This window comes from Phaethon aethereus (assembly GCF_964289735.1).
Source record: "Phaethon aethereus genome assembly, chromosome: 5".
In the NCBI taxonomy this organism is placed as follows: Eukaryota; Metazoa; Chordata; class Aves; order Phaethontiformes; family Phaethontidae; genus Phaethon; species Phaethon aethereus.
Genome location: NC_138579.1, coordinates 63,694,764 through 63,712,652, shown reverse-complemented (window position 1 = coordinate 63,712,652; position 17,889 = coordinate 63,694,764). Strand labels below are relative to the sequence as shown.

Here is a 17,889-nt window from a genome sequence, read left to right as displayed (position 1 = left end):
AAAAGAAAAGAGAAAAGAAAAGAGAAAAGAAAAGAGAAAAGAAAAGAAAAGAAAGAAAAGAAAAGAAAAGAAAAGAAAAGAAAAGAAAAGAAAAGAAAAGAAAGAAAAGAAAAGAAAAGAAAAGAAAAGAAAAGAAAGAAAAGAAAAGAAAAGAAAAGAAAAGAAAAGAAAAGAAAAGAAAAAAGAAAAGAAAAAAGAAAAGAAAAAAGAAAAGAAAAGAAAAAAGAAAAGAAAAGAAAAGAAAAGAAAAGAAAAGAAAGAAAAGAAAAGAAAAGAAAAGAAAAGAAAAGAAAAGAAAAGAAAAGAAAAGAAAAGAAAAGAAAGAAAAGAAAAGAAAAGAAAAGAAAAGAAAAGAAAAGAAAAAAGAAAAGAGAAGAAAAGAAATAAGAAAAGAAAAGAAAAGAAAGGAGAATGATACATTTTCATTTTTCCTAGTACTCTTTATACCATGGAAATGCAGAACAGATTTAAACCTTAGCATAACTCTAAACCTGCACATTACCCAGAGAAAATGAGATAACATGTTTTAGTCAGTAATACCAGAAATATCAATTAAAAAAAAAAACAAAACAAAAAGACAGACACCTTTAGCCATAGAAAGTGAATGAAATAGGACTGCCAATGGCTGGAAACCCTGGGGGAGGTGATGTGTGTTATCAGTCCCAGGCTGTTCTTTGCAACTGTAATCTTGCCCCAAAAGATAAATCCCATGTTAGGGCTGCCCAAACTAAACCAGCCTACAGGGGCATTTTGCTTATTTTACAAATAAAGACTTAGCTAAGAAGAAGTGGTGAAATCCCCTCTCTGTGTGACAGCCTGGGTGAGGAAGCAGCTCCTTCTGCCTCCTGGAGTGGGGCACACGCTGACTCGTGCTTTACCTTTTAAAAACAATTAGAACGGGTATCGGCACGGTGCGAGGCAATCCAACACGTATGTCACCGCATGCATGTCTGCTTCGCCATCGGCACGTATGGCTCATCATCTGTCTGCTCTGAACAATAACTGTTAGGTTAGCAGCCTTTTCCCTTGTAAATGTAAATATTGTATCCAGAACGCGATATTTGAAACACAAAATACAGTGTTATTAAGACAGCGCTCACACATCAATTCTTGTGTGACTATAATTTGTGAAACGCCTTAGGAGGGGCTTAAAAATAAAGTATAAGGTGTTATTATGAAATACATTTTAACCGGATGCACAGAAATGTCTCATTCCTGTTGAAATCAATAGCAAAACTCCCACGAATTTCAGTGGTAAGAAGAGGAGACCCTTGGAAATGGCTGCGTTGCACTGAGCAATACATTACAGCAGATTTCAGTCTTCGTAAGTAATGCAGCTCTGGAAGAAGGAAGGGGATGAAATGGGGTGTTCGAGGCTGTTCAGAGCACGCCGAAGATTTTCACGTCCCACTCACGCGGCTGGCAGCGGTGCCTGGCCGGGCGGCACGTCCCCCCGCAGCCGCACGCCACCCCCTCGCCCGTCGCAGCAGCGCTCCGAGGCCGGTTGGGCGCTGGGGCGGCTCCGGGGCCTCGCCCGGCCCCCGGCGAGCAGCCGGGAGCTGGCGCCGGTGCTCAGGCCCGGGAGCCCCCGCGCGCTCGGCCCCGCGCCCCGGCCCGCCCTGGGGAAAGGGCTCGACGCGCGGGGCAAAGCTGCCTGCAACCCGCAGAGCCCCCGGCACGCGGGGCAGCGGCTCTTCAAGGCAACAACGCTCCGGGGACCACATGCCCCGACTTCTTCCCGATGTGCAGCCAGCCAGGGACTTCTCCCCACCACCCTCCTTCCACAGGGCACAATAACAAGCCAGTGAGCCAGAAACGGCTCCTCGGTGCCGCGGCTACCTCGCCTCGTCGCCCAAATAAGCTCAAGGTTCAGCCGCGCACGCAACTGCTTTATAGCGTTGCTGCGACCGCGGACGTGCGGGGCCGTGAAGGGCCGCATCCCCGCAGCGCTGCCCGCCCTGAAGAAGGCTTCGGCAGGGGCGTACAGGGCTGGCGACGGCTCGATGGAGGCCACCAGCAGCTGGACCGCAGGCGGTGGAGCTGCACGGCCGGGAAAACCTGGGAAGGGCAGGGAAGAGCTAGCGGGAGCTGCCTCTGCCCACGTATCGGCACCTGCGGAAACAGCGACCACGGCACAAAAGCTCTCAGGGGAGGAAGGGATGGGAAGCTCATTTCCATTCCTGGTTGAGCAGAAGTTGGCGTTTAGGTAACAAACTGCATTAGTAGGTATAAACATGCTAAGTGGCTGTGTAAATGCTGGGTTTGTACCTGTAATTGTTCCCAGAGTCGATTTAGCTATGCGAGAAAGGACCTGCCTGTTGTGGTGTTCCACGTGATCGATTCCTATCTTATAAGTATATAATGTGTGTGCGCATGTCTGATAAAAATATATATAATTTTTTTAAATTCCATGTTTAATTAACATTTGCCAATGGATGGCTTCCAGGTAATTAAAACTACTAAATCCTGGTATAATGAATATCCTTCGAACTGACCAGTATCGATTCAAAAGCAAGATTTTAATCTCCTGTTTTTTTTCACGTTTCGCCTTGCTTCAGGCTCTCGATTTTATTAACTATCATATGGTGCTTTGAGCGAAGCTGCTCTTTGTCCCTAAAGGATTCGGAGTTTACGTGCGCTTAGTCTCGTCCGCAGCATCGCGACTACCTCGCACCACGACTCTGCTACTCCAAGTTTACAGTGAAGTGTTATCTGCAGTGACAAATATGCCGAAAGGAAAACATAACCGGCCTAGATCGTATCTTTGCTTTACAAAGGCTGCTTGTGATGCCCGCGCTTCGACTCCAAGCTCCCCGCGCACTGGCTTTTTAATCACGAGATCCCTTTTTCAGCACGGCGTCGCGAGTAACAACTGCACCACAATGAGCCAGCTTCATAGATATGGGAATGTTTAGATTTCCCTGCCAGTGACTAAAGGCCTTTAGCTTTCACTAGCCAGTCCCAGCTCGCATTGTTGTTGCCTGTTGATTTGTCTTCTCTCATTATTCCTTGACATGCGGCTCTCCACCCACGCCCACACTAACAACCCTCACACAAAGCGCATTGAGGTATTAACCAGGTTACAAGTTCAATGGAAAATTACACTAAGATTGTGCTGTGTGGCAATATAAAGGGACGGTATTCACTCTCCCAAAGAGCCTGTTAAAAACACAGATGGGTTTTGCGGTTTTTTTCCTTTCTAAGCATCCTAACAAAACCAATTTTTAGGAGTCAGGAATGTGTATATCTGTCTATACGTACTTTATGTATAATTACAACAGACAGACAGGGGCATGCATCGCGTCTCCACCACTGACTGGCACGATGCAAATTCCCCGCTGGAAATTCTGCTGGATTCTGGAGTTCATTTAGAGCATCCCCAGAAACCTGAGCTAAATAAACAACCTCCTCCTGCTCTCAGCTGCAATTAGATACGTGAACCTATCTTCTTTTCGTTAGCCCAAATTACAGGCTGGTGGAAGTGCTGAAAGTCTATAAAAACGTTTCTTAAGGATCCCTCCTTATTGAAAACTGAAAATAAATTCAAAATAAAACTTAATGAGATTAACCTAACACAGTAACAAAATTTGCAACACCACACTATAAGGTTAAAAAGAAAATAGTATAATAAAGGAAATACAAAGGCTTTGGCATGGTTTTTACAATCAACAATGGTTAATTTTGATATGTAGTTGTGAACAACTTCAAAACACTTAAGTTTAAAACTCTTGCAAGCACTTTTAATTGATTAGGAATGAATTCTAGATGCACAAAAATGATTGGACTGTGAACAGTAGTACAACTATATCTAAGAACAATTAACTCTTGCCGACCAAAAAGAAACGTATGATGCATGAAAATGTGTATAAAACATCTATAGAATATTCTTGTCAAATATAAATGAAATTAACTTTATTATAGAAATCATTCTGGGAGATTTCTAGGGAAGACAAATACTTACATTTCGACATAAAACAAATTGGATTATATCGAAGACACAATCTACCTTTTATCTATCAAACTCTTTTCTTCACCGAAGTTCTGTCTTAACCCCTGTTTGCACATAGCTTCAGCCGTTAACAACCTTTGGAAATGCCAACAGATATTTTTCTTACATAAATCTAGTGCGTATTGTTCCAGGTTTAATTATATGCAATGGAATGATAGAAACTTGGAACATCGATCCATAATCTATGAACAGATTGGTAGAAGTATTCGATATATCTTGATAAAACTCTTAAATTCGTGGCAAAGCTTGTTGATCATGGCTTCTTTTTTTTTTCCTTTTCTTTTTTTTTTTAAAACAACTTCATGACCAACACAGATCAAACATCCATCCAGTCTACATTGTTCTTTTTTTTTTTCATTATAACATACAAATGCCCATTTACAAATAATACACCAAAATGAATAAAAGTTTGGATACCAAAATGAAGATTTGTTCCAACTGATATAATGCCTTCAGTGTTCAAAGGTCCATGTGAAAGTCTTTTCCATGTGTTACAGCGTAGGGCACAGTTGCAGTACAGAAGTACTCTGAGAGCCATTCTTCCTTTATAAAATACTGCTGAACATCCAACTGTTGTCCATATAGTCATTTATGGAATTAACACATGTTTTACTGTAATCTTGGCCAGTATTGAGACATATCAGGTTCACTGCCAGGAACTTGAACTGGAACTGACACTCCAGGGGAAATGAGACCTGAAAATTGAGGGGGAAAATGGGTGTTTTAGTTTTTATATACATAGCACAGTTTTTGCTTGAGAGTTTCACAGATTTGTGCTTGTATTCCGGTATCAAATCTCACTGTCTACCAGCCTGCAGAATTGGGGCGAGGGGGGTAATGTTTTAAAAACCTATACACATCTCACCGATTTGTTATAAATAAACTGTCATGCTTTGAGATAAATGCCAGAGCCTCGGCTCATTTGTAGCCATTGGGAATTCAGCCCAAAATACACTGAACATTTCTATTATTTTAATATGTGTCTGCCTTGCTCCTGCTTATGCTGACACTTACCCATTTTTTCCCTATTTTGCCTTCTTATGTGTAGGTTAATATTTCTACAGGTTCCCTGCCTTTCCCATAACTTCAAATCTTTAGCAACAAATACCCTGTGACACAGACACGGTAAAAACACACCCGGTCCTGCAAACGTTTTCACATACAATTAACTTCACGGGTATGAGTAGCTCCACTGAAATCTAACGTTGAAATAAGTGCTGCTTTAGAATTTAATTATACAGGGAAGATTCTGCGGGATGGGGGCCTCACCGCAGAGCTTTCCACTCTACCGCCATTCCAACGCCACCTCTGTCCATGGCCCCTCCTTCACCTGCCCCTTCCGCAGCAGCTTACAAACCGGACTTTCTGCTCCAGCCTGCAAGGTTATACGCTTTTGCCTTCTGCCCACTTCGGCAGCCGCTAAACTCGACATAGAGTCGACGGGGAGAGACTTCTCCCAGAGAAGACGTGCGAGAAACCGGCCGGCCGCAGCAAGGAAGCCACGCTGGCAGAGTGGCGGGGGGAGCGCGGGGCCACTCACCTGTGGAAGTGGTGCCAGAGGTGCCCATCGGCTGGCTGTTCATGTGTGTCTGCATGTGAGGAGGGGTGTATGTATCATAGCTCCGTCCATTCACCGATGGACTGGTGGGCAGCATGCAAGAGTAGGAGGAGGTCTGGCTGGGTACCGGGGGCTATGGGAGCAAAGGACAAAAGAGCGTTAAGTATCGGACGAGGTAACACGGCGCTACGCTCTTCTGGGTGGACGTGTCAGCCCTCAGAAGCAACACGCACAAGCGAAAACGAGTTTCAGTTTAAAATTCGGGGACCGAGACCTAAAGTTCTATTTAGGAGCTCAACCAAACAGCCTCTTGCCAGAGGTTTTTGGTCTACGGAAATAACGTGGGCGGTCACTGGCGCCTTTTCAGACATGCTTGGCGAGCAGATCCCTGTATCTAGATGCTAACGAAGGTGTTACACAGCTAAGCCGCCAAGGAACCAAAGCCCTTGTTTGTGCTCATGTAGAAGAAAGATGTCTCCTGCCATTTGCAGCCACAGAGAGACAGAGCAGGGCTGGCATCTTCCCTTGCATTTGGTGGTGTAACTAAAAATGATTAGGGGCGTAACTAAAAATTACTCCACTGAGGCGCACGGGCTGGTCCTGCATCTGCGAGCATGTTGCATGTACGCAGAGATGATGTGCGGGTTTGGGGTGACCCAGGCTCTGAAGGGGGATCAATGCACACATACGTTGTGCGCCGAACCCCCGTCAGAGCCGCAGTCACCCCAAAGCCACACGTACGTGTGCATTGATCCCCCGTCAGAGCCGCAGTCACCCCAAACCCATGCCAGCAGCATCCCAGGAGACCAGAATTCTCCATTTACCTAAATTCCAACACCTAAAACTCCACCTGCCAGGGGCAAGAGCAGCTGGGAGCAGGGGGTGAGGGATGGCATGGTGCCGGGGAGGGACCAAGCAAGGGCATCTCCCGCTCCAGGGTGCGGGGGGACTGGGGACCAGTGCAGCCCCAGCATGGGGAAGCAGCAGGGGAGCGGGAAGCAGGGTGAGTAATTCCCGCTCCGAGCGCGTGAGACTCGACATGTCTACACGTACTTCCTCCATCTGCACGTCCCCGACACATGCCGCCTCCAAAAATACTGACAACCTCACTCGCTAAGCACTCGCACCGCGCTCCGGGAGAACCAGCAACGCGCCCCGCTTCCGCAAGGAGATGCCAACATTTCAACTGCCCAATCTCCAGCTCCAACATCGCGTGGCCGTCACATCGTGGTGGCCACGTAGGCAGGACTTTCCAGAGCAGCTCACACGTGCCAGGTCCCTGCCCAGGTGCCTGGCAGTGAACCCGGAGCCTCCTGCTTTCCCGAGGGTCCCCTCCTGTATTAGTCTTTTGATCTTCTGTCGTCTCCTCTCAGCCCACTGCCGGGAACGGTGCAGCCAGCCTCCAACGTCACGAAATAGCGACCTAGCCAACGTCATTCCTTTCCACGGACTTGCGAGACTCTAACTTTATTTGGTTAATTTTGGTTCAGCAATTAGTAACATAGTAATTGCCGCAGCGAAGGAGTCAGGCTCTTTAATCTGCTCGCCTGTCTCCAGCAGTGGTCAATGCTGTGCGCCTCAGACAAAGCTGTAAAACTCCCGTAATTGGCCAGCACCTTCCTAGGCCAACCCCACCATTAAAAAAGGAGGAATTTTGCATCTGAAAGGTCTATAGAAACAGACCCCAAAGGAATAGATTTCTTCCTAACCCAGCTGGTGATCAGCTAATGCTTTCAGGCATGAGGATTGACAGCTCTCGCAATTCTGGCTTAGCTGGCATAACCACTGATGCTAATCACATCCTTCCCTCGCTCAGGTGTTCCTAATGCGCCGCCGCCACATTACCTACGCCGAGAAGGTCGGATCCCTCCAGCAGCAATTTCCACAATACTGCACCGGTGAGTTCCATAGGTTAACCGGCGCGGGGTGTCCAAAAAGGGTTTTTTCATCACAGATTTGTTGCCTTGTAATTTTGAGGACCATTCTCTTTCAAAATTCGGGAAAAGGGCTTGTCAGAGCACCGGGTCATACAATGCCTTTTCCCTTGTGATTCTCCCAAATAGGGCATCTGTTGATGCCAGGGAAGCCTTGGATGCCGGTTTGGGTCCATAACCCCCCGTCCTGCGGAGGAAGGGCCCCCACCCACGCTCCCGCACACCCCAGGGGCCGCCGAGTCCCGAGGGAGCGTCGTGCCGTGGCGGCGGCACCGGACTTACTTGCATAGGCAGGTTGTTGGCCATGGTGAAGCTAGGCATGGGCGGCAGCGCGCTGTACGTGTTTGTGAGCGCCGTGTCCGTTCTGCCCAACATGGAACCTGATGTGAAAGAGGAAACTATAATAGAATAGACAGATAGATGAACACATTAGTTTAACCACAATTGCAATCGGCAATACAGTCTCAGAGTCTCATTTTCCCAAGAGGGTGGGTGGACGTGAGCGAGTCGGTGGCATTACCGGGGGTGGTCGGTTGCGGGATCGGCTGGTAAACGCTTGTGCTGAAACTACTACTGATGGGAATGTGGCTGGGGGTGTTGCTGGCTTGTCTTCGCTGGTTCCTCAGCTTCTCTTCCCTTCTCCACTTGGCCCTTCTGTTAGAAAACCACACCTGGAAACAGAGCGTTTGAGAGATGTGAGTGACCTTACAAGGACTAGAGGCGTGGGGCCTCCCCCACATAACTCAAGGCCGTGCTGATAGAAAGCTGGCGTGCAGCGCAGCAAAGCAGCGTGCGAAAGCAAACCCCAGCTGCTGCTATTTTTCTGAAGGAGGAGATGGACAAATATCTGACCCTAAGCAGGGGCTGCCCTGTTACTCCTGAGAAGCCAAGAGTAACAAAACTAGGATAGTAATAGTAAAAATAATAATGCTCATAATTGCACAGCAACTGAGTACCTGTATCCTTGCTTCAGGCAGGTCTATTTTAGCAGCTAGTCTCTCTCTTGCAAACACATCGGGATAGTGGGTCCTCTCAAATTCTGCAGGAGGGAATATTATTGCGTTAGTCGCAAAGAGTTCATGTGGCTGGCTGTAAAGTCAGAGTCGTTCCTGCACTGCCTGTGCTCTGAACGCTCCTAAGGAACATGGCTGTGAAGGCAAAGCTGAGCTTTCTCTGTGTGTGTGCGTGCGTGTGCGCGCGCGCACGCGTTAGGAAGGGGGATGCCTTGCCTGCTGGGGGATATCGCTAAGGGGATGGGCAGGCTTGGGTGCAATGCGCTGCATCTTTTCAAAAAGCAGTGAGGGCTTCTGCCTCCGCTGAGGGGGTCCCCAAGGCAGCTCTGACCCTGTCACCAATAAGCGAAATGGCACGTCGCTAAATAACAGCGGAAAATAAGAACAAAGATCCGCAGCGTGTCAGAGGCGAGGTGCACCCAGGCCAGTCAGGGAAAAGGGCACCTGCTCCCAGCCCCGGGCAGCAGCAGCGCTGGGGACAGGGAGCGAGCGTGGGGGAAGGCACGGAGGGCTGCTGCCAGCCCCAGCTGCCTGCCCTCGCCTTCCCGGCGTACAGCGACGTGGCCCGCCCGGGGACGCGGCACAGTCGGCAGGAGGAGATTTATCCCCCGTGAGAGGAGCCCGGGGTGTAACATTGATGTTTCGGTATGATCTGTGCCCTGAGTGCGTTCCCTTTGATAACCTTTTAACAGCTTTTTGGTGCATACCACAGCCATCCATGAATATTTGGAGCTCAATGAATAAAACAGCATCAAGGGAGCCACGGACTTAAAATATATACATATATATAAGGCACATGAATGCCATGCTTCCGTTCAAGTTCTTAATATAGCCAGGGTATGTTTTGTGTTTCTCTCCTGCTTCAGACACAGGAAAATGTCACTTACCTTTCTCAAGGGCTTCGATTTGCTCTTGGGTGAAGGATGTCCTATTTCTCTGCAGCTTTCTTTTCAGCTGGAGTCTCATTTGGGCCTCATCTGAATCTTCTCCGTTAGAGCTGATGGAGTTAGTGTTTTCCCCTCCTCCCTCCTGTTGCGGACAGCCATCTGGGGAACAGAGAGTCGGAAAATGAAATGCAGGTACCCTTGTTTTAAGATCCCTATCAGAGAAATAACGCGATCAGAAACAAGTTCAGCCATGTTTGCTGACACCCTCCCTTAAAAAACGTCTCGGGTATCAAAGCAACGTTGCGCTACTGACATGGGTAACAGGGAAACGTTTCCGTGCCCAGCGTTACCGTAAACACTGAAGATGAGGAATTACGATCGCCTGGTCTTAATTTCATTTTGTTTTCCCTCTGGAATAAAACCTGCATAAAAATACTTTCCCCTGAAAGTGATTCTTTCCATGAATCGCTGCTGAAGTGCCATGGCAGTCTCCTCTGTCTGCTGCATATATTTACCTATTGCTATATTTAAAATAGTGATGTTCAGTATTTCAGATTATCTACAATCAGTAACTCCTATCTAATCAATTAGATGTTGATAGGTTTGCAGAAAATGCTATTAAGAAACCAAACCAAGCTTGTAATCTTTTTTAAAAAATATTTATCCAGTTTTTATTTGAATTCTGCACAGTCAATTTCATTTTAAAGGTTGTGAATTTAGAAGTGCCTGCATTGTTCTGCAGTTTTATTCAACTATTGTATGAGTGTGCATTGCCTTGACACCTATTACTGAGCACAGCTGTAATTATATCATCACCAAGAACAGGCTATAATTGCTGAAAATGGAATTTTATATTTAGATAAAAGGACTGTCCATTCTTTGTAATGTGTTGCACCAGAGAAAAGTAAGATTTCTTTTAAAATTTTAACATGTAATTTTAAAAGAAATAGTAGCGAGTTCACTAGCTAGCTAAATACGCTGCTCTGCAGCTGAACGTTTGGCATATGGCTTAAAAGCGGTACGTCTTTAATTAGGGCATTTCCACCACTTTTAGTGCAATTTCTGCCATTGAACAGGGGGAAAGTTTCGTCGTGCTCTCCTTCGGGGCGGCCGCGGGACGCGGCACCCCAGGGACCCCCAGGGCGGCAGGGGCGGGCGCTGCTGCCGAGGCGGGGAAGTCGTTGTCCCCAAATTAGCTCCCCCTCTCCTTTCAAAGCATTTCTTTTCGAGGCGTTTTGATGTCGCGTAAAGGGGGAGATGGGATGAGGGGCGCATGGGCTGCTTATGCTAATTCCCTTGAAAAGTTACGCCAAAAATAAATAGCGACGCTCCCGCTACATCCTTTAAATATTGTGGGAAATCAACTTTAAAGTAATATCATTTATAACCGGCGAACAATGGCCCCGGCCTTCAAAGCTCGGGGGGAATTGTGACAGGGTCTGGTGGGACCCTTTCAGCCACTTTGAAATGTTTTAAAACCCGAACTTTCTCCCCCATTTAAACACCGGGATTCAGCGGCCGTGCTCACCATATGGGCGGCCGCAGCCCCATTGAGGCGGCCGGCGGCGGGTGAATAGCCGGGGGGTGGGGGGGAGGGGGGCGGCTGCCTTTTCAGGGGCGCACAAAGCCGCCGAGCCCGGGGCAGGCGCCCGCGCCCGCGCAGCCTCAGCGCCGCCGCCGCCCTCACCCACCGCCGGCCGCCCCCACCGGCATCGACCGACCGGACCGGCGCGGGGGTCGCGAACGGGGAGGGAGCCGCCAAAAGGCGGCGGGGACGGCCGGCGGGCACCGGCAGCGCGCTCTGCCTCCGCCGGGGAGCGGAGCGCAACCCGCGCGGCCGCGCCTGCTCCTCTCCGGGCCAGCCCAAACCGGGCGCCCCCCCCCAGCCCCCTAATTGTCTTTAAAACTTTTGCAGCCGCATTTTCCTGCAGCCTCGTCTCGGTGCGCGCCCCATCGCCCCCCAAAACCTTCGAGCGAGCTACAGGTTTCACCTAGAGTTAAAACTCGCTTAAACCTCCCCGCGCCGGACAATTAAGATATCTTCTTTGTAGAAGCCCCCCCACCCCCTTTTTTTTTTTTTTTTTTAAAAAGCCCCTAAAAGGGGCGATCTCAATAGGGCTGTTCCACCTTCCAGACCTAATCCGTAAGAAAGCGAGTGAATGTCCGTCCCTATTATCCTATAGCCAGACCATCTGACGCTGGGTATGGGATTTGTTTCCTGGAAGGGAAAAAAAAAAAAAAAGAAAAAGAAAAAGAAAAAAAAAAAGACGCTGGGAAATAAAATCATTCCTTAGTTTCTTAGTGTCTTAATCAGTGAGGCGGAAAACAAGCAAAAAAAGATAGCAAACCAATTGCGGCACCTCTCAGCTATAGAGCTGGGATCAAAACATTGTAGCATCTGTTGAAAGAGAAAGTGTCTAAATCCTATAGAAGGCTTTAGTCTTATGGGGCGGGGGGGGGAAGATAAGAAACAGTGTCTCGGTGATCCCTAAAACCACTAAATCGCTGGAGAATTTCTCCCGGATAGAGATGTCTCTTTTTGTTCTGTCAGCCCTCATGTATCCATTATTTTATTCACTGCTGCATGGCGTTTATCAGATTGAGACCATATTTGTGTCCCTCTGAGACCTAACCTCGCCTTATGCTTTTTGAGTAATGGACTCTTAAAATCCAGTAACATACCCCTGCAAGGGAAAAACATTAGAGGGGGCATGAATATTCCAGAGGAAATCCATTTTATTAATTTTAATTTTGCCAGGTGGACGTTTTAAGTGCCTGCCTGCCTCCCCCTCGCCTCTCCTGCCCAAACGCCCTGCCCCGCTCCGCATTTCGGTTGCGCTTTGGGAGAGGGCTCCCGGGGTCCTCCCGCTCCGGCACCGCGCTCCCCCGCGGAAACTACGCTCATCCCCACGCCACGGGCTGGGGCGGGGGGGTCATCACAAGCCCCCAGCAGCTCCACCGACACCCCCCACCCCCGGCACGGCCGAGGGTCGCCCGGCCCCATGTGCGCCCGCACCGCACCCGCGCACACCGCGCGGAGCTGGGCCCGGGATCACCGCGCTGCAGCGGGGGAGGGCGGGCAGGGCGGCGCCCTAAATTTCTCCATTTAAGGCTTTTTCTAAAAAAAAAAAAATAAAATTGAAAACTAAATACACGGAGGGCGGCCGGGCCCTTTGGAGCCGCATGGGCGGAAACTGTGCTCCCCTCCGCGGCGCACCGCAGAGGTGGAAGGACCGGGAGCCCCGACGGCGCTGGGCCGGCCCCGGGCCCCGCAGGTAGGGCGAGCCGGCGGGCGGCTGTCGGTGGGGTCCGTCCTGGCTCCGAGGGATGACCCCGGACAAAACCAAATTAAAAAAAAAAACCACGAAAACAACAACAAAACCCCAAAAACCAACACCGAGGTGGGGGTGGGGGGAAGCGAGGGCTCTGCTCCATCTTTCTAGTGTCCTTCATAGATTGTTTTCTTCTCTTAAAACTGACATGTCTAATTGGCAAGCGGTGCCATATCGTGTCCAGAGGTCTCCTGTGGAACATTTCTACAGCTGTCTCCTTCAACTAGACGCTTATTCATGTCGCCTTAATGAGAAACAAAACGATCTCTAATGAGCAATTACATAGCGACAGAATTGTTCCCATAACAAATTCTTGCGTGTGACAGAAACATCCTTTGTACCAGATATTCCGCACACTGTTACCGATTTTTTTTTTTTTCCTTGCGGGGTGAAAACAAAAAGCAGGTTGTTGTGTATAGACACCTCTTCTAAAGGAGTGACCACAGCCCGGGAGAGAGCCGAGCCTCAACAGAGCCCGTGTTCAAAAAGAAGCCATTAACTACCTCAAGTATGTAACGTAACATCCCATTATCCTTCATATTATCCCCTTGTCATTCCTACAACAAATACCTATTAATCTTCAGGATAAACAGTTTCCTGTATTTACAAAGTTGCTTGAGGTCCATCGGGGAGGAACTGTAACCAGACCGACGGAGGAAGCCACCGGTCCTCCCGGCCTTGGGGACCCGGGTACCGGCCCGGTGGGCGAGGCCGAGGCTTTGGCCGCGGCTGCTCCGGGGCCCCCCTGCCCGCCGCCTGGCCGGGATGGGGATAGAAGCCCGCGGCTGTCCGCACCTGCCCGCAACTGCTCGCACCTGCCCGTACCTGCCCGCCGAGGCGGCGGGAGGGACGCCCTGAGCCACCGTCCTGGGAAGGTTGCCCTCAGCGCGGCGGCGGCCGGGGGTGGGGGCCGAGGGGGAGCGGCGTCGGGGCCAGCCCCGCCGGGCGAGGCCGAGCCGCCCCGGGCCGGGGAGCGGCGGCCGGGCTGCGCCTTACCTTGGGCGGGCTGCCCGGGTACCGAGGTGCCGGGGTACCAGCCGGGCCGGGTGCCCCAGGTCCCCGTCTGCCCGTTCAGCATCCTCAGCTTGTCGTACATCCCGTCGGCACCCATCTGTTGCTTTTCGCTAGCCAGGTTGCGTAGGACTCTGTTTATCGACGACACCTGGAAGGCAAAGGACAGGAAAGGCAATGGTAGTGCGGTAGCGCGCTCCCCGCCGGCCACCCGCGCAAGCCCCGCGCCCCCTCCGCGCTGCGGACGGCTCGACCTGGGCGCAAGTCAGGGGTTCCCCCAGCGCCGGCTGCGCGCTGCGGCCGCCCCGACTCGCTTACTGCTGCGGTAGTGCCAACAAACAAACAAACCACGGGCGGGGGGGGGGGAGAGAAAGAAAAAAAAAAAAAAGAAAGAAAATGAAAAAAAAAAAGCCCCGAACCCAACCCTGCAAAACTAGAGCGATAGCTTCGCCTGATCCTCGCAGTCCTGAGGCGCCAGGCGCAGGGGTGACCCGCATATTATTTTTTTTCCCCCTCCTTAAAGGCATTTGTCAGATTCTGTATGAAAAAATGCGTCTGACCCTGCCACATGCAAATGATGTGAACCTGCTATCCTCTCATCGGGTACCAAAACAAAGGAAGCAGAGGCTCGCTACGGCTACCCAGCATTGTACACAGCACACAGGAAGTTTTTTTTTCATGAACTTACACTGGGTATATTATCGTTGGTACAGACCCCCTCTGATAGTAATCTGTCTCGAATCTCCCACGCAAAGATGGAGGGGCACTCTCGTTTATACTGCGCTATTTTGCTTACAACTTCTGGAGTCGCTACTCTCGGTTTACTACCTCCGATTGCCCTGGGTCTGATGGAGCCAGTTTCGTAATACCTGCCCAAAATTTTACTCACACATCCATTCGACACCTGGATAGGGAAGCGGACAGAAAATCACATTATTAATAATTTCAAGACAAAAATAAAATTGTTTAAGTATGCATTAAACAATGACAAGCTTACGTTTTGATTGTCCAGCACTTGGACTTTTGCATCTGCATGGGTCTATAACACAAAAATATACCTTAAATGGTATGAGAACTTACTTAGAGAGTCTTTTTTTTTCTTTAAAAAAAAAAAAATTACATTCGTGGCCCTACCCTCTACAAAAGTGATACTTTAAAAACATTTGGAAGAAAAAAAAATAATCTGGTCAAAACGTAATTATTTTAGTATTAATGTTAAAATACGCCTTAAATGCGAACAATAGCTAAGCCGGACTAGTCTCCATCGTCCTCACTGCTCTTAGACAGAGTACTTGCGGGGGACAGGGTGACTGAGGGGTTATCAAGACCTACATTTACAATGTACCCCCGAGCTGCGCCAGATCGCGTTAGTGTCCATACAGACAGATTCCGGGCTAAAACAGCGTGGCTTTGAAGGGATTTTTTTTTCCCTTTTTCCTCTTTTTTTTTTTTCGCTTTTTGGACGAAAAAAAAAAAGTAAAAATGAAAAAGCAGTAAGCCACGCCAAATGCATATAGATCTCACAAAATCATAATAAGTAAATACGGGGAGAAAGGGGGAAAGAGAAGAAACTGAAATTATGCCGAGCCGTATAATTCAGTTTATTACAGCGAACTAACTGTAACGAGAGTGCAGGTTATCACCGGATGGAAATAAAGGGGAACAGAAAAAAAAAAAAAAAAGATTTTAAAAGGTGTGTGTATATATAGACACACGCATAGAGAGGTCTATTTGCAGCAACAATCGAGATAAGCAGATGGATCGTTTTATTAGGCTGGAAGGCGGGTGGCGGTGATGGTGGGTGGGTGGGTGGGTGCGGGGGGGGTCGGCAATTAGCGCCTTGGCGGCCAGCGGCGGACAAAGCGGCTGCGGAGCGGCGCGGAGCGGCGCGGTGGGAGGACGGGGGCGCCGCCGCCTTCACCTGCAGGATCCGGGAGATGTCGCAGGGCCGGGCGCCGCTGTGGGCGAGTTCCACGATCTTCTGCCGCGTGGAATCGGGCAGCGGCCTCCCGTTGACGAACACCCCGCCGAGCTGGTTCACGCCGCTGTGACCTGCGGGAAGCACAGCGCCCACCATAGCACCCTCCGCTCCCCGACCCACCCACCCGCGCGGACTCGGCGGACCGGGGCCGGCGCGACGCTCCTCTCCGCGCCCCGCCGCGCAGCATCGCCGCTCCGTTCCGCTCAGGGGCGACCGGCCCCGGCGCCGTCCTCGCCCGTCGCTCCCGGGAAGCCTTCGCGGCTCCGAAAGGCGCCCGCGCTCCCCGTCTGCAAAACCCGCCGCAGCGGCGAACCCCCAAACCCAGCCCAAAATCCCAGAATATTCCGGGCTGGATCGCCTCGGCTTGCTTCCTTGCTATGCCTTTCCCCCCCACCCCCTCCAAAAAAAAAAAAAAAAAAAATTTAAAAAACCAAACCCCAACCCGACCGAAGCAAAGCCCACAGCCAGGGCAGGCTGCCCGCCGCGCCCACCGCGGCTCGCTGCGCGCCGGGCGTAAGGCGGGCGGCTGCCCCGCCGGTGCCAACCTGGAGCTGCGGGCTCCGGAGCCGGTCTCCGCGGAGCAGCTCTGCTCTACGCGCGCTCCGCTCTCCTCTCCTTGGAGCCTCCTGATAAATTGACTCCAAGAGCCCAGGCTTCTTAGCAATAAATAAGCTCCAAATATAGAAGAGGGGGAAAATATGATGAGCCTCTCTGACATTTGTCTTTAAAATAAAACTAGCTGCACGTCAAGTTTGAGCTTAATTTCTGGAAATAGGCGGAAGTCGCCCCGGATCATGCATGGAAGGCTAATTGAAAAGATCAGTTGGAGCACTTGTGGCAGGCGTGTCACTTTATGACAGTACTCTGCTTTTGAAAATTGCATCGTCACGACAAATAGTAGCATGATAAAACGACCCTTTCTGTCCGCATTTGGATATCACTCAGGCTAGATTGAACTCCGCTCGCTCTCCCTCCGAGGGAGGCTGCGGTCTGAGGTAGCCGGGGGCTCTGCGCGGACACGAGCGTGGGGGCGCGCTCCCCGCGCAATGGATTCGAAGTGACATCGGGGCTGGGGAATTTGCCGCCCCGGCCCAGCGGCGCGGCCGGAGTTGCGACCTGCGCTTCCCACCGCGGGGAGCGGAGCCCCGTGTCCCTCCCCGCCTGCGCCCCCCGAGGCGGGGGGTGTGACCCCGGGGGGGGATGTCAGTCCCTCGGCGGCTCCCCTCCAGCACCCCCCTGCACCCCGTCCATGCGTGGAGGGTGGGGGGGGGCATCTCAGGGACACGCACACGCACGCGACACGCTCGCCGACATAAAAAATGGCAGCGGGGAAAGCAAACCCAAAGTTTCACTTAAAAGGTTAAGCCTTAATCATTATATAATTTCCCTGGAGAGCGGTGCAGATCGCGCCCAGTGGCAATGATTATGCGCCTTGTATTCTATTGCTAGTCATCTAATAGGAAAACATATGGTGTCAATTTGGATGCTCTGCACCATATACACCCAGGAGTTATTAACACAAAGCCTGAAGAGCCCGCCGCGACCTTTAAACAAAATAAAGGCTTCACCCGAATGATATCTTTTCTGCGTTTTGCAGCGGCGATCCCAAACGGCCGGGTGAAGCCATTCCCCCATTACCATAAACCCCCGTCACGCCACGGCCAAGGGCAGCCGGCCCTGCGAGGGGCAGGTAATGCCCGCCCCGGGCTTTGGGTTTTGTTTTGGGTTTTTTTTGTTCCTCGGTGTAAATGAAAATACACCGCACAGACACGCAAAAAACCACCAAACAAACCAGGTCCACCCGAGGTTTTCTGAGAACCTCCCAAAACCTGTGGTTTTCCCTGATGCGCCTCACACGACGGGACACAACTTACTAACCGATTTAACGGGGGATGATAAAGGGGTCCCGGAGCCGCGCATCCTCGGCAAGGTCCCGGAGCAGCTCAACTCAGCCGCTACAAGCGCAAGATAAGCGTGGGCGTCCCCAACCTGCGCAGGGGAGCCGCGGGGTTGCGCGACCTCGCAAAATCGCCACGGTCGTCGCGATTTTGCGAGGTCGCGCAACCGCGCGGCAAGTCCGGCGCGGAGCCTACCCCGCGGAAGATCCGCGTCCCGGGGAGATGGGGCCTACACCAGGCTGGCTGGGACCTCACCCCCGGTCCTC

The 17,889-nt window shown here is 50.7% G+C and overlaps 1 protein-coding gene across 5 annotated transcripts; it reads right to left on the bottom strand.

Annotated features, from left to right (window-relative positions):
- Positions 1-4,492: 4,492 nt before the first annotated feature.
- On the bottom strand, positions 4,493-15,946 carry PAX6 (paired box 6). 5 transcript variants are annotated; one of them, XM_082000495.1, is made up of 10 exons: positions 15,666-15,946; positions 14,742-14,783; positions 14,433-14,648; positions 13,730-13,895; positions 9,402-9,560; positions 8,458-8,540; positions 8,022-8,172; positions 7,784-7,899; positions 5,550-5,700; positions 4,493-4,704 (listed from the first exon to the last, which is right to left on the bottom strand). In XM_082000495.1, the coding sequence occupies exons 1-10, from the start codon at positions 15,819-15,821 to the stop codon at positions 4,619-4,621; spliced, it is 1,326 nt and encodes a 441-aa protein (XP_081856621.1). In that variant the 5' UTR covers positions 15,822-15,946; the 3' UTR covers positions 4,493-4,618. The 5 variants fall into 5 exon arrangements, with proteins under 5 accessions (XP_081856621.1, XP_081856622.1, XP_081856625.1 ...); XM_082000496.1 differs by having other exon boundaries at positions 7,784-7,881; XM_082000499.1 differs by having other exon boundaries at positions 14,634-14,648.
- Between the last annotated feature and the right edge of the window lie 1,943 nt (positions 15,947-17,889).

Excerpts from the sequence above, each read along its gene's own strand:
- PAX6 (XM_082000495.1), bottom strand. The coding sequence starts at position 15,821 with ATGGTGGGCGCTGTGCTTCCCGCAGGTCACAGCGGCGTGAACCAGCTC. Across the intron at positions 14,784-15,665 it reads ACATCTCCCGGATCCTGCAG|ACCCATGCAGATGCAAAAGT; the intron begins GTGAAGGCGGCG and ends TTTGTGTTATAG. Across the intron at positions 9,561-13,729 it reads ACCCGGGCAGCCCGCCCAAG|ATGGCTGTCCGCAACAGGAG; the intron begins GTAAGGCGCAGC and ends TCTGTTCCCCAG.